We start from the raw sequence: 15074 nt of genomic DNA, 5'->3' as shown, positions 1-15074 counted from the left end.
CGTGTTAACACTCGCAAAGCTGCCGGCCCAGATGGCATCCCTAGCCACGTCCTCAGAGCATGCACAGAACAGTTGGCTGGTGTGTTTACGGACAACCAATCCCAATCCCTACCAATCCCACATGCTTCAAGATGGCCTCCATTGTTCCTGTTCCCAAGAAAGCGAAGGTAACTGAACTAAATTACCATTGCCCCCGAAGCACTCACTTCTGTCATCATGAAGTGCTTTGAGAGACTAGTCAAGGATCATATTACCTTCAACCTATCTGATACCCTAGACCCACTCCAATTTGCTTACCGCCCCAAAAGGTCAACAGACGATGCCATCACACTGCCCTATCCCATCTGGACAAGAGGAATACCTATGTAAGAATGCTGTTCATTGACTACAGCTCAGCATTTAACACCATACTACCCTCCAAACTCATCATTAAGCTCGAGACCCTGTGTCTCGACCCCGCCCTATGCAACTGGGTCCTGGACTTCCTGACGGGCCCCCAGGTGGTGAAGGTAGGAAACAGCATCTCCACCCCACTGATCCTCAACACTGGGGCCCCACAAAGGTGCGTACTCAGCCCTCTCCTGTACTAGGGCCCTTGGACTGTGGTGTCAGGAAAATAAACTCACTCAACGTCAACAAAACAAAGGAGATGATTGTGGACTTCAGGAAACAGCAGAGCGAGCACACCCCACATCGATGACACTGACACTGGAGAAGGTGGAAAGTTTTCAGTTCCTCGGCGTACACATCGCAGACAAACTGAAATGATCCACCCACACATATAAAGAAATTTGGCTTGTCATCAAAATCACTCAAACTTTTACAGATGTACAATCGAGAGCATCCTGTCGGGCTGTATCACCGCCTGGTACGGCAATTGCACCACCCTCAACTGCAAATCTCTGGCCACTTAAATAAATGGACTTAATAACGGTACCACTAGTCACTTTAAATAACGCCACTTTAATAATGTTTACATATCCTACATTACTCATCTCATATGTATATACTGTATTCTACACCATCTACTGCATCTTGCCTGTGCCGCACGGCCATCCATATATTTATATGTACATATTCTTATTCATCCCTTCACATTTGTGTGTATAATGTAGTTGTTGTGAATTTGTTAGATTACATGTTAGATATTAATAATAATACTGCATAGTCGGAACTAGAAGCACAAGCATTTCACTACACTCACATTAACATCTGCTAACCATGTGTATGTGACCAATAACATTTGATCAAGAAGTACAACATTACAAATATTTTCTGAGATTAGATAATTAACTTTATATCTGTAATATTGTATAGCTTCGGATTTGTAATTTTGAGCAAAATAGGTACCTTTCTCAACTCATACGCTGCCTTTGAGAAGGGATTGAGTGACGATTAGTTTAGCAATCACGTGACGCAGCTTGACAACGTGAACGCGATTGGTCGACAGTCTGCTGGGGTTGGGGTGTTATACATTCCTCCATTAATTGCCCAATGGGATTCCGCTCTCCTTTCTCTAATATCTCTGGTAACGGCACCATGCAATGCACCCTGGACTTAAGAAGCTGACAAATAGGAGAAATGTGCTAGACCCTCTGTTAAACTACACATTTATCGCAAAAAATATGATAAATGGCTCATTCGAGAGAAGATATCCTCCCGAGTTATGACATCGGCCAGTATTGAAATCTGACATGTATGATAAACATACTTGCGATCTAAAAGTCATATTCTTATTATCTTTCAGTCGTGAGAGCAGCTTTATCACGGTACTACGTCATACCGGCCAGATTTTTGCCTGCTTGAACGACAACTCAGAAACAAATGAAAACATGAAATGACCCAGGGAATAGATAGAACATCACTTAGAGATGCACAAAAACAATATAACATTCAAATTGGGTGAACCTTTCCTTTAAGGACTTTTACTGCATAGTGCTGAGCGATTAGTGCTTTTTGAAGTCTGTTCGGTTTCGGTTCAAGTATAGAAATAAAATGTAAGGTTTCAGATAAAAAAAAATATAACATTAAATGCACTATGCATTTTGTGGGTTGAATGCTGTAAAACCGAATAAAACAATTAATAAAAAGTCCCATGATGGTAGTGATTGCCCATTACTGCTTATCATTTATTAACCATCATTTATTCACATTACGTTACTTTAATAAAATGGAAATTCAAATAATTGAACCCAAGTCAGTCAATGAGTTGCTTAAAAAGAAGATGGATGAAAAAAAGGAATTTTCAGTTAATTGTTCAGCAGTAATACTGCATGTACTGTGTACATAATGCTGAGCTGCAGTAATTAACACTTCTTAATAATGTTAATACATTTAAATGTAATAACCACCTCGGGGATAAATTAACACAGCAGCCAACTAAAACAAATCAGTAAATTGTCCAAATATTCACTAATGTGTTGGGGACATATTGGAGTGTTGTGCTCTGTCGTCAGTCAGCTGGTTGGTGATGAGTGACTGATTATGCTAATGAGTCTGTGAAATGATGAAGCAAAAACAACAGCGCTGCGAGCCAGCCTATCACGCTTCAAATCACATCCATTATTGTGTTGGCCTTCATAACCCATTTCACCTATTAGCTACTAAATGTGTTCCTGAAACAAACACCATCACAGAGGACACAACTGACCTGACATACTAATTACTCAATATGTTCACGATAATCTCCTCTGTTTCTCTGCAAAACGTCATAGAACCCCATGGCATTTAAATCAATGAAACACTTCACAACATCTACAATATCAGATACCCATATCTCAGGTCTTGGTCTCTCATTTCCATATAAACACACCGTAGATACAGATGTCAAATGTTTTTGAAATGAGCCTGGTATGAGCTTCGGGGATAATTTGGGCCTATAATGAGGAGGGCAGGCTATTGAGTGGGAGCTCATTGCTATTTGATGATGAAGCAACAGGGCAATGAAGAAGCTTTGAAACCTTCAGAAGCTGTGTGCGTGTGTGTGTGTGTGTGTGCTCTCTTATCTCGTCCGGCTCTTATTGTTTATTGAGAGGCTCTCAGGCTCCAGGTAGTGGGTGGTATTATACACCAACATCATATCTCATTAGTGGACTACATAATGGACAGGATGCCCATTAGGAATGTCCGGGGGGGAAAAAACACCTTATCCATCTGGGGGGGGACATGTTATCACAATCAGCTCACTAGAATATGCCAATAGAGACTCAAACATGGTGCAACATATCTACCAGAAGGCAATTTTACTGTGAACTCTGTTTATAACAGTAACACAATCACATCAAACACTTAAGCCTTGTTCACACTGCAGGCCTTAATGCTCCAATCTGTTTTGGACTACTGACTGTGAAACAGCAAGTTACAAGTTACCAAATTGTATGTATGTATGTGTGTGTGTGTGTGTGTTGTTCAGAAAGCAGTCATTTGCTGACATGGCTAGGCTAGTTGTCATGGTAACGACCAGTGTGTGCACAATGGTATAGGCTGATTGGTGGTGAACCTTGTGCTTCCTATCACTCAGAAGTTGTGTAGCAATCTAAGGTGACAACAATGCCTGCCATGAACGTTTCCCATGTGCTTTGAATGTTACAAATCATAGTGTCAGAACACCTTTAAAGCCTCAAAAGGATAAGATGAGCCAACTTCCAAAACAAGTAACCACGGCAGTCAACAAGATAGCTAGGTAGCGGTTTAGTTTTCTAGCACACTCACTCATTTGTTTGTAAAAAATTAACAGGGTAGTTAGCTACCACATGTTGTTGTCAAACTGTCAGAGTAGCTAGCAAGCAACAAGATATGCCAAATAACAGTCTAAAAACCATTTGAGGGCAAATAAATCAGATTTGACCATTCAGACAAAGGCCAATAACAGGATTTGTTTCTTACTTCAAAGCACCTACGAATGAGGTTTGAAATGTGGCTTGAAATATCAGAGTCTGTTCAGACTGCAGGAAAAATAACAGATTTTATTTCAGTCACTTCAAAACTGCCAATGTGAAAAAGGCTTTAGTCATCTGCAGTTTGAGGGCACCAGCTGTGATTAAAGCCAAACAAAACATTTCAGTGCTATCAAGCTTTAGGGGTCCATACAGGCACACTGAACACACACACACACACCCGAACAAAAATAACATGTTACTGTACCCAAAAGAGGCAGACTTCCACTTGCGGCAGGGGAAACCTCTCATACAGCCGGCTGACACCAGACTGGCAGGGTTCTCTGTGACGTCGATGGGCAGAGAGGCATGTCTCCTGTAGAGAGAAACAGAACACAGTCATCACAACCTGACTGGAGCCATTTCATTTGAAACTGAACGACAGGATAAATGTGTGTGTGTGTGTGTGTGTGAGTGCCTCAGGATTGTTCCCCAGGTGACAAGGGGATCTTTTTATGGCACCAGTTCAGCCAGTGGCACCTTCCTGCTTCACTCTCAACCTGAGCACTCATTATTTTCATACATCTATGTTTTAAAATGGTGTATTATTGTGTTTAGGATATTAAATCACACACCCATGCTTTTCTGTTTAACACACATTTTAAAGAGAAAAAGCATTCAGGGTTGTGTACCAAAAAAAAAAAAAAACTACAAGTGTGCATGCTCTAGTTCCTGAACAGCACAGCTTGGAGAGCTCCAAAAAACTACTTCTAGATAAAGACTTCTTTGAGTCATAAAAATGCATTGAAATTAAGAACTGCGCACACTTTGTAGAGGTGTGTGGCCATTTGGAGACACCAGTTAGTCCTCTCCCTCAAACCCTTGCAATGTATGTTGTTGCACCTACCACACATTTTTCAGGAACATTCTTATCATGTTACTGAATGTATCCAGATCATTCTACTCACATTTACATTTACATTTAAGTCATTTAGCAGACGCTCTTATCCAGAGCGACTTACAAATTGGTGCATTCACCTTATGACATCCAGTGGAACAACCACTTTACAATAGTGCATCTAAATATTTTAAGGGGGGGGGTGAGAAGGATTACTTTATCCTATCCTAAGTATTCCTTAAAGAGGTGGGGTTTCAGGTGTCTCCGGAAGGTGGTGATTGACTCCGCTGTCCTGGCGTCGTGAGGGAGTTTGTTCCACCATTGGGGAGCCAGAGCAGCGAACAGTTTTGACTGGGCTGAGCTTGGTCTAATCATTTTCCCATACTCTCCAAACTGTTCCCTTTAAATTGCTACCATGGTTCATATTTCTTCAGTAAGAAACATTTCAATGTAGCCGTATCCATATAGGCCAATTGAGTAAAGGGTTCACATCACACTAAAGAACTCAATTTGATGGTCTTTTTTTTTTTACGCTTAGCACACATTACAATCTTTCCACAGAAGAGATGTATTGCCTGGAAAATCTACAGTTTAATCTGGAGTCTACGACATCATACATAATATATAATGTGGGGTTAACAAACACACTTAGTTCTCCCAAATCGCTCTTTCCACATCCTAAAATGAATCAGCTGAGCAGCAGGAGTATGGTTTTCATTATTCAGATGGTTCCGCTTGCATTATGATCTATTAACAGCTACACCATGGAAACGCAGTAGGTCATAATATTAACAATTCAGTAGAACAACAATGTTTAGCGCAAGACAAATGAAATGATCAAATTTGTGAATTAATCAGCAACATGACATTGATGACATGTTTAGATCATATGCAGTAGAGCCATATAAACAAAATGTTCAGCAGCTGTACGGATACATTCATCATGAACACAGAGAGGCACTAGGAATGAAACACAATGGTGCAGTTCAGAGGTCACCTCCCAGAATACACCCGAACATGCCCAGCGGCATAATGAAGGTTCTGTCCATGGCAGCCGCTACCGCATAAATCTCATTGTGACTTGTAAAAAACATCCTGAATACACTTCAATCCTACTTGTGAAAGAGGAAGGAGAGACATGAAGAAATGAAAAATAATTCCAAAGAAAGGACAAAAGAAATGGAAAGTAATTGCCCATGTAGACAGAAGGTCAGGTTATTTGTAGTGTTTCTACAGTCTTTGTATGTTTGTGTTCTGCGCTGAATTCTATTTTGTCAAGGACCTCTCCTCCTGATGTCGTTATGGACATCTCTCTCCTCTATCATCATATACCTGAAGTAGTTCTCCCCAGCAGCACTTCTCACTCATCTATAGAAGAGCTTCCATGATCCACCTTCGACCCGCTGGTGCTGGGACCATCCCCTCTTCAGTCCACCGCCAGTCTGCCATCAGTCTCTCAGAGGTGAGAACCTTCATTAAAGCATGGAGCCATGTAACATCTGGTCTGAATGCTGAACAGTGGCTATTTTTCTCCATCACAGAACTCTGATCCCATCTCTGTCAGACACACAGAGCAGCAGGAAACGCTATCTGACATCTTTTATGGAAGAAGTTTGCTCAATCAGATTAACATTTGGACTCAGTGTCTTCGCTAATGTTCAATGAACAATAGCTTGACTGGTAGGTAAGGATGTGTGCAGTAATATTCTGTAATCCCTCTATTGAAATTCACAGCTATGTAAGAAAAGTAATTATAGTATGAATATAGGTGAGGAATTACAGTCGCCTTGTATTTTGCCATTATCACAGAGTATAATCAGTTCATGTCTTGCTTGAAAACACCTTCACAGAAAAGCCCAGAATGCACCGAAAAAGTTTTTTAATTTCTAATTTCTGCACACAAGCCATGATTAATATCAGTTGCAAATTGAATCAAGGGCTGATGCCATTTACTGCTGTTTGAATTATTAATTTCATAAATGCTAATGTCCCATCTCTCTCGCTCCCTTTCTCCACTGAATGAGTTTGGGGAGCTGTGAACCATGAATTACTCTGATTTCTTTCCTCTATTAGTGACTGGCAGGGCTGCAGAGACCAAACGCAGGCACACAGAGACACATCTCCAAATCGAAATCAGCAATGGGTGTTACACAACTCCACTGGTAAATTGTAGGAGAGCCTTTCTACAAGCCAGCAGGCTGAGGCAACTTAAAGGAAAATCATCATAAATAACTTCCGTTCTGCTTGGTCACCATAGATAGTGCAGTTTGAGTTCAGCTAGCTGTCCGTCTGTGCTGACTTGGATGTCATTCAAGGTGAAGCACAGTGCTGAGAATAATGGGAGGGGGAAGGGGGGGGGGGTATCAAAACACAATACCAGGAAATTAATTCCATTGTAAACTGGGTGGTTCAAGCCCTGAATGCTGATTGGCTGACAGCAGTGTTATATATATATTTATATACAGTGGCAAGAAAAAGGGCGTGAACCCTTTGGAATTACCTGGATTTGTGCATAAATTGGTCATCAAATTTGATCTGATCTTCATCTAAGTCACAACAATAGACAAACACATTGTGCTTAAACTAATAACACACAAATGATTGTGTTTTTCTTGTCTATATTGAATACATCATTTGAACATTCACAGTGTAGGCTGGAAAAAGTATGTGAACCCCTAGGCTAATGACTTTTCCAAAAGCTATTTGTAGTCAGAAGTCAGCTAACCTAGAGCCCAATCAAGGAGACGATATTGGAGATGTTGATTCGAGCTGCCTTGCCCTATAAAAAAAACTCACAAAATGTGATTTTAATATTACCCCTTTTCTCCCCAATTTCGTGGTATCCAATTGTTTTTAGTAGCTACTATCTTGTCTCATCGCTACAACTCCCGTACGAGCTCGGGAGAGACGAAGGTTGACAGTCATGCGTCCTCCGATACACAACCCAACCAAGCCTCACTGCTTCTTAACACAGAGCGCATCCAACCCGGAAGCCAGCCGCACCAATGTGTCGGAGGAAACACCATGCACCTGGCAACCTTGGTTAGCGTGCACTGCGCCCGGCCCGCCACAGGAGTCGCTGGTGCGCGATGAGACAAGGATATCCCTACCGACCAAACCCTCCCTAACACGGACGACGCTAGGCAAATTGTGCGTCGCCCCACGGACCTCTACATATGCCATTTTTATTAGGTACCCCACTTGTTCCCGAGAAGTGCTCACTCCTACAGACAGTGAGGCACATGACCATGGCTTGCTATATAAAGGAGGCAGACAGGCATCGAGGCAGTCAGTTACTGTTCGATTGTATGTTAGAATGGCCAAAATGAGTGACCTAAGCAACTTTGAGGATGGTATGATTGCCGGAGTCAGGCACGCCGGTTCCAGTATCTCAGAATCTCCTAAAACAGTCCTTAGTAGGGGGTTATTCACATGATAATCCCTGGGTTCTCATGCCTTATAGCTTAATCATTGGTCCAGAATGTTTTCAGTCTGACCGGGTGTGTCATGTGTGTGTTTTAAACAGAGGATGGTGGGAGTATAACTCAAGGACAAATCTCCTCTTCAGTGGGCTGTTATCAAAGTTCACCATCACTCTCCATGGCGATGAGATATATACACTCATGAGGAGCAGAGGACAACCTTGTTTGATCCCAATGAAGTGCAGTTGGGAAAACGTTTCAACTGTTTCCCTGGAGAACACTTCTAATGAATCCAGAGGCAAGGCACAGTGGCAGCAGAGTACAGTAGACACCTCCTCTACCCAGGGACTACAGTGAGTCCGCATGCAGCGACAGTTCCTGGCATCACACTGTGACTGAGCAAGGTGCAAGCTTGCAGGTTAAACAGTAGGTTAAACAGTCCTGTCTTACTGTAGTCACCTTGTCACATACATTTCCTGCTCCCAGGTTGATATAGCCCTGAGGTTCAAATGCAAAATAATATATAATAATATAATATATGCCATTTAGCAGACGCTTTTATCCAAAGCGACTTACAGTCATGTGTGCATACATTCTATGTATGGGTGGTCCCGGGGATCGAACCCACTACCCTGGCGTTACAAGCGCCATGCTCTACCAACTGAGCTACAGAAGGTCTGAAGGTATTCCAGGTCTGTGTAATAGCTGTCCATCTAAGATTTACCACTCGCCCTAACCGAGGTCACTTCATGTGTGAAGTGCTAAACGATTATCTGAAATAGGTGCAATTCTGTATAATTGCACATTCACTCAACTACCATCATCACATCATCATTATGCTGCAGTATGTACACGCTACAAAACATGACAGTGGTGTCTTCATCAGTTACTGATGTTTTAACACATAATCAGAAAGCATTGGCCTGAACATGAGGGATCAGAGCAGGTACTTTGTTCGCTCTCCTTCACAGTAATAACAGTTAGGTTTTCTAATCACTCTCTATTTCAGTCTCCACACCTCCCTGCTGAGAATGACAAGGGAATGAAAAGCCACTGATTCTGTCAGGCCTCTTGTTGCAAAGCGCTTCCGTTGAGCCTGTACAGAGTTGGGGTGGCAGGTAGCCTAGTGGTTAGAATGTTGGGCCAGTAACCGAAAGGTTGCTGGATCAAATCCCCTGGCTGACAAGTTTCGAATCTGTCTTTCTGCCCCTGAACAAGGCAGTTAACCCACTGTTCCCCGGTAGGCCGTCATTGTAAATAAGAATTTGTTCTTACTGACTTGCCTAGTTAAATAAAGGTAAAATAAAAAAGGCAGGCAAACAAGCAGGCAGGCATCACCACATTGAGCATGGTTATATGCACACAATAATGTGACTATTGTGGATAGTCGGGTTAATATAGTTTGTTTAAAACGTTTACCTGCTTTGCAAGAAGAACAATCCCCCTAATAATACGGTTTATGACTAATGCCATTCTCTGCATTCTACCACAATCAGTTTAATGTTGATTAATTAGTGTGTATGCAAACATACTCATTGTCAATCCGCTTTGGACCCACATTACTCTTCCCCATGTAACAGGAGGAACCTCATTCAGGAAAACAGAACGACAACAAATGGCTACTATGACTGGAAGCCATATGGATGTTGTATGATCAAATAGTTTCATAACAATGATAATTGGATTCAATCCAGAGAGATGGTAGAGAGTTGCATTTACCTGTGGTTCCTGTGTTTCGGAATTCATAGGATAATATAAACTACCCTTTTGTGAAACACACACACCAACATACTTACTTGCACACACTGAAAAACAGGAAGTGTTATTCAAATATTTATCACACTTGAATGAACACTGCTTACATTCATCCCCAGCCCTCGTACTGTATTGAGTGTCTGACTGTGACTGCTGGTAATCTCTCCAGCTCCCTCCAGCCTATTGTTCCCTGCTAGTCAGGGTTTATGAACGGGTGCTGCTTTACACATCAAAACCAGGTCATTGAGGCTGTTCTGAGGCTGTTCTGAGGCTGTTCACACCAGCAGTCAGTCTCTCACATTGCTGGCTCCTAATCACGTCTGAATGAAGCCATCCATTTTGATTAGTGGAGAAGGCCAATTAATCACAGCCATGTTGTTATTCTTCGCTCATTACTTCCCCTACACGTCCGCTCACTGTCAGCTACAGTACCTCACCTCAGAAAAGCACATTCTCAGGTACAATGATTTTTCCATGTTTAATGATAGCGAGAGATAGCCAACTAGGTATGTAATGCACTAGATTTTAAACAGCCAGGCTCAGTTTAGGTCATGGTGTAGCTGCATATTAACATGCAAGAGACTTGTAAGCAATATGACCATGAGCCTAGTGAGTGTCACAGGAGAGTGGTACCTCAGTGGCTGTGGAGTGGTTTTGAATTTGAAGAGCCTGGCTTACTTTGAGCATCAGTATTGTATATCAAAAGGGAAAGACTAGGGTCTGTGATCTAGAGCACCGTTTGGGTCTTTACGTGTAAAAAAAAATATACATGTCAAATAACATTATTTGATGTGCCAAGTAAGCTTGTTGACCATTCAGGACCTGAATGTGACTGCACATCACATAATAATTTAACACGTTCATGAATTTTGGACATAGTGATTACACATTGATTACAGCATCACCATATTTCATAGCGATTCACCGATATGTATGCTATGATTCTGGTAAAGCTTTTTCGGGCACCTCCCAATGCCGCAAGAGGCAGACACACACTTCCCTAAGCTCTCGGGCAGTGCTGGTCAGAAAAAAGCTAGATCAGTTGTTGGATGCAAACAATGTTCTCCTCCAAAAACACAGCAAAACAACAATCTGTTGCAGTAGCTATAGTTAGCGAGCTAACTATCTAGCAAGGTGTCATCTAAAATACCCCTCATTTATAAGACAGCTTTTGTATTTGGGTGATGGTCCCATGCTTATAATGTTAGCATGGGGCAACAGGGCTAGGTACTGTAGCTGGCTAGCTTGCCGAGTTTGTTACCTAGCTAGCTGGCAGGCAGAAGCAGCAGGATCACCATCCTATCTCCCCTGCCTCTGGGATGGTTGCATGTCAGGGAGAATGTTGGACTAGCAAGCGAACCATTTTTTATCCTGCTCATTTGATCCTGATCTTATTTCAAATGCTCACACAGACATTTTTCCATTCGGTTGAACAAATAATGGCTTATTACCTAACGCGGTATTTTAAACACATTGTGACTGGTGTGTGTGCTTGTTTGCAGACTTACTTGTTTATAGCTTTGACAGCGCTACTGACCGTAGTGGTGAAACTTGGCTTGCTAATGCAGATTCGGCGCGCGCAACATTCTAAAAAATAATCTTGTTATTTGACACGTCAAATTGTCCGTTTAAAAGACGCATCAAATATTGTTATTGGATTTGTATCTTTTATCACACGCATTAGACCCAAACGGCATCCCATACTGTGAGGTTGTAGGCCTGTGCTGGTAGTTTTGGGACTGTATTAGTGCTGAACGTGGTGGTGGATGTTGAAGCAATTTTACTCAGCCGGGCCCTGGTTTTACGTATTGATGTAGAAAGACTACAGACATATACACAACATGAATTTCTGTCTGGGGAGTGGATTAGCAGTGGTAGCAGTCGATGCATACTAGCTCTTGGATGACTAAAAGTGTAGATGAAATAGCGGCTGCTACTGTAGTTATGATGATTGACACTACCCATGTGTGTGGGTAAAGGCTTAATTAGCGGGATGAGTTATTGGCCAGTTATCTCAGAAAGCCTGATAGCTGATTGAAAAGAGGCCCAAGTCTCTTGTGTTTCACAGTTTGAGTCCCTGGCAGACACGCAGCATCTTTAGTACACTGGCTCTGTTGGTGATGCTGCTCAGTGGGTGAGCACACACACACACACACACAGGAAAAGACAACGACACCTCTGGGGCTCAGCCCTCTCTTTCACCTTCGCCTCAGTAAGAGAGGACAGCCAGTACGTAACACAAGAGGCCGGAGCACAACAAATAACTTGGGAGGAAAGAACAGAGATGGCCTGAATCTAATGTACAGTTGAAGTCAGAGGTTTACACATAGGTTGGAGTCATGAAAACTTGCTTTTCAAACACTCCATACATTTCTTGTTAACTTCTTATGGCTGGGGGGCAGTATTGAGTAGCTTGGATGAATAAGGTGCCCAGAGTAAACTGCCTGCTACTCATGCCCAGAAGCTAAGATATGCATATTATTAGTAGATTTGGATAGAAAACACTCTGAAGTTTCTAAAACGGGTTTGAATGATGTCTCTGAGTATAACATAACTCATATGGCAGGCAAAAACCTGAGAAAAAATCCAACCAGGGAGTGGGAAATCTGAGGCTTGTTGGTTTTGAACTCATTGGCTATCCAATATAGTGTGTAAATTTGGTCCGATTGCACTTCCTATCTAATTTGTGCATGACACAAGTCATTTGTCTAACAATTGTTTACAGAGATTATTTCACTTATAACTCATTGTATCACAATTCCAGTGGGTCAGTAGTTAACATACACTAAGTTGACTGTGCCTTTAAACAGCTCGGAAAATTACAGAAAATGACATCATGGCTTTAGAAGCTTCTGATAGGCTAATTGACAACATCGGAGTCAATTGGAGGTGTACCTGTGGATGTATTTGTGCTTTGCTTGACATCATGGGAAAATCAAAAGAAATCAGCCAAGACCTTAGAAAAAGAATTGTAGACCTCCACAAGTCTGGTTCATCCTTGGGAGCAATTTCCAAATGCCTGAAGGAACCACGACCAATCTGTACAAACAATAGTAGGCAAGTGATATAAACCATGGGACCACACAGCCGTCGTACCACTTAGGAGGGAGAAGCGTTCGATCTCCTAGAGATTAACGTATTTTGGTGCGAAAAGTGCAAATCAATAGCACAACAGCAGCAAAGGACCTTGTGGAGGAAACAGGTGCTGGAGGAAACAGGTACAAATTTATATATATCCAGAGTAAAACATAACCTGAAAGGCTGCTCAGCAAGGAAGAAGCCACTCCTCCAAAACCGCCATAAAAAAAGCCAGACTACGGTTTGCAACTGCACATGGAGACAAAGATCACACTTCTTGGAGAAATGTCCTCTGGTCCTCCTGTCCTCCTCTCCATCGTTATGTTTTGAGGAAAAAGGGGGAGGCTTGCAAGCCGAAGAACACCATCCCAGCCGTGAAGCACAGGGGTGGCAGCATCATGTTCATGTTGTGGGGGTGCTTTACTGCAGGAAGGACTGGTGCACTTCACAAAATAGATGGCATAATGAGGAGAAAAATTATGTGGATATATTGAACAACATCAAGACATCAGTCAGGAAATACACTCAATTAGTATTTGGTAGCATTGCATTTAAATTGTTTAACTTGGGTCAAACTTTTCAGGTAGCCTTCCACAAGCTTCCCACAATAAGTTGGGTGAATTTTGGCCATTCCTCCTGACAGAGCTGGTGTAACTGAGTCAGGTTTGTAGGCATCCTTACTCACACACGCTTTTTCAGTTCTGCCCACAAATGATCTATTATCTTTGTGATGGCCACTCCAATACCTTGACTTTGTTGTCCTTAAGCCATTTTGCCACAACTTTGGAAGTATGCTTGGGGTCATTGTCCATTTGGAAGACCCATTTGCAACCAAGCTTTAATGTAAACTTCTGACCCATTGGGAATGTGATGAAATAAATAAAAGCTGAAATAAATCATCATTATTATTATTATCATTAATTCACATTCTTAAAATAAAGTGTTGATCCTTACTGACCTAAGACAGGGAATTTTTACTAGGATTAAATGTCAGGAATTGTTAAAAACTGTATTTGGCTAAGGTGTATTTGGCTAAGGTGTATGTAAACTTCCGACTTCATCTGTATATCAACAGTGGTGGAAAAAGTACTCAATTGTCATACTAAAAGTAAAGATACCTGAATAGAAAATGACTCAAGTAAAAGTCACCCAGTAAAATACTACTGGAGTAAAAGTCTAAAAGTATTTGGTTTTAAATATACATAAGTACCACAAGTAAATGTAATTGTTGTACTTATGTATCAAAAGTAAAAGTATAATTATTTCAAATTCCAAAAAACTACTTAAGTAGTACTTTAAAGTATTTTTTCACCAATGTATATCAACAACACAAACTCAGCTCCTCTAGGGTTCTCTCCATTCTCAGAAAGCTCAGACAGACAACACTTGAGAAGCAGGAGGAAGAGTGTAATTCACCATCTGCTCAACAGGAGCATATGTGCTGCTTACCCAAGATATTACATCTATATACTGTGGAGAGAAGGAGCTGGAGACAACTGGGCTTATTTACTAGGGACCGGGAAAGCAAAGCACCTCTACTCAACATGCCAGTCGTGTTTTCCAGCCCTAGGCACATCACATCAATGATGTATGCTGATTCCAACTTTAAATCACTCCACTGCTTTCACATTTACTGAGACACTCCCATATAAACCTCATGCCACAGAGACTGTATAACTCAAATACAACAGTTAATAGTACTCAATGCAGTCATGGGTTGCACTCAACACAACCTCAATGCAACCTTGGGTTGCACTCAACTCTCAAACCCATCTTTTCCCCCATCATAATGGCCACTAGTGGACATTGAGACACATCATCAGCACCTAGCTGCTACTATCGTCACCTGAGGACAATCACTCAGGTCTCTGCTACTGCAGCATGTTTTAATCACAGGGTCCGTCAGCTATAGACTGGAGAATGTAGGGCATCATATGTTATCTAGAACCAGAACCTACTCAAGAGAAATCGTGGGTGGAGAGAGAGCGAGAAAGAAAGAGAGAGAGGAAAACAGAGAGAAAGACAGAGACAGAGCAAGAGTGTCCT

The 15074-nt window shown here is 41.8% G+C and overlaps 1 protein-coding gene across 4 annotated transcripts in view; it reads right to left on the bottom strand.

Annotated features, from left to right (window-relative positions):
* The window catches only part of LOC124031693 (IQ motif and SEC7 domain-containing protein 1-like), a 176319-nt gene that overhangs the window by 110567 nt on the left and 50678 nt on the right, over positions 1-15074 (bottom strand). For 3 of the 4 annotated variants that reach the window (XM_046343259.1, XM_046343260.1, XM_046343269.1), the window contains one exon: positions 4144-4251. The exons of the other annotated variant lie outside the window; for it this stretch is intronic. In XM_046343259.1, coding sequence (XP_046199215.1) covers positions 4144-4251 — 108 coding nt within the window. The remainder of the gene's footprint in view (positions 1-4143; positions 4252-15074) is intronic. 4 annotated transcript variants of the gene reach the window in all.

This window comes from Oncorhynchus gorbuscha, linkage group LG03 (genome assembly GCF_021184085.1).
Source record: "Oncorhynchus gorbuscha isolate QuinsamMale2020 ecotype Even-year linkage group LG03, OgorEven_v1.0, whole genome shotgun sequence".
NCBI classification, from domain to species: Eukaryota; Metazoa; Chordata; class Actinopteri; order Salmoniformes; family Salmonidae; genus Oncorhynchus; species Oncorhynchus gorbuscha.
This window is presented reverse-complemented; position numbering and strand designations above follow the sequence as displayed.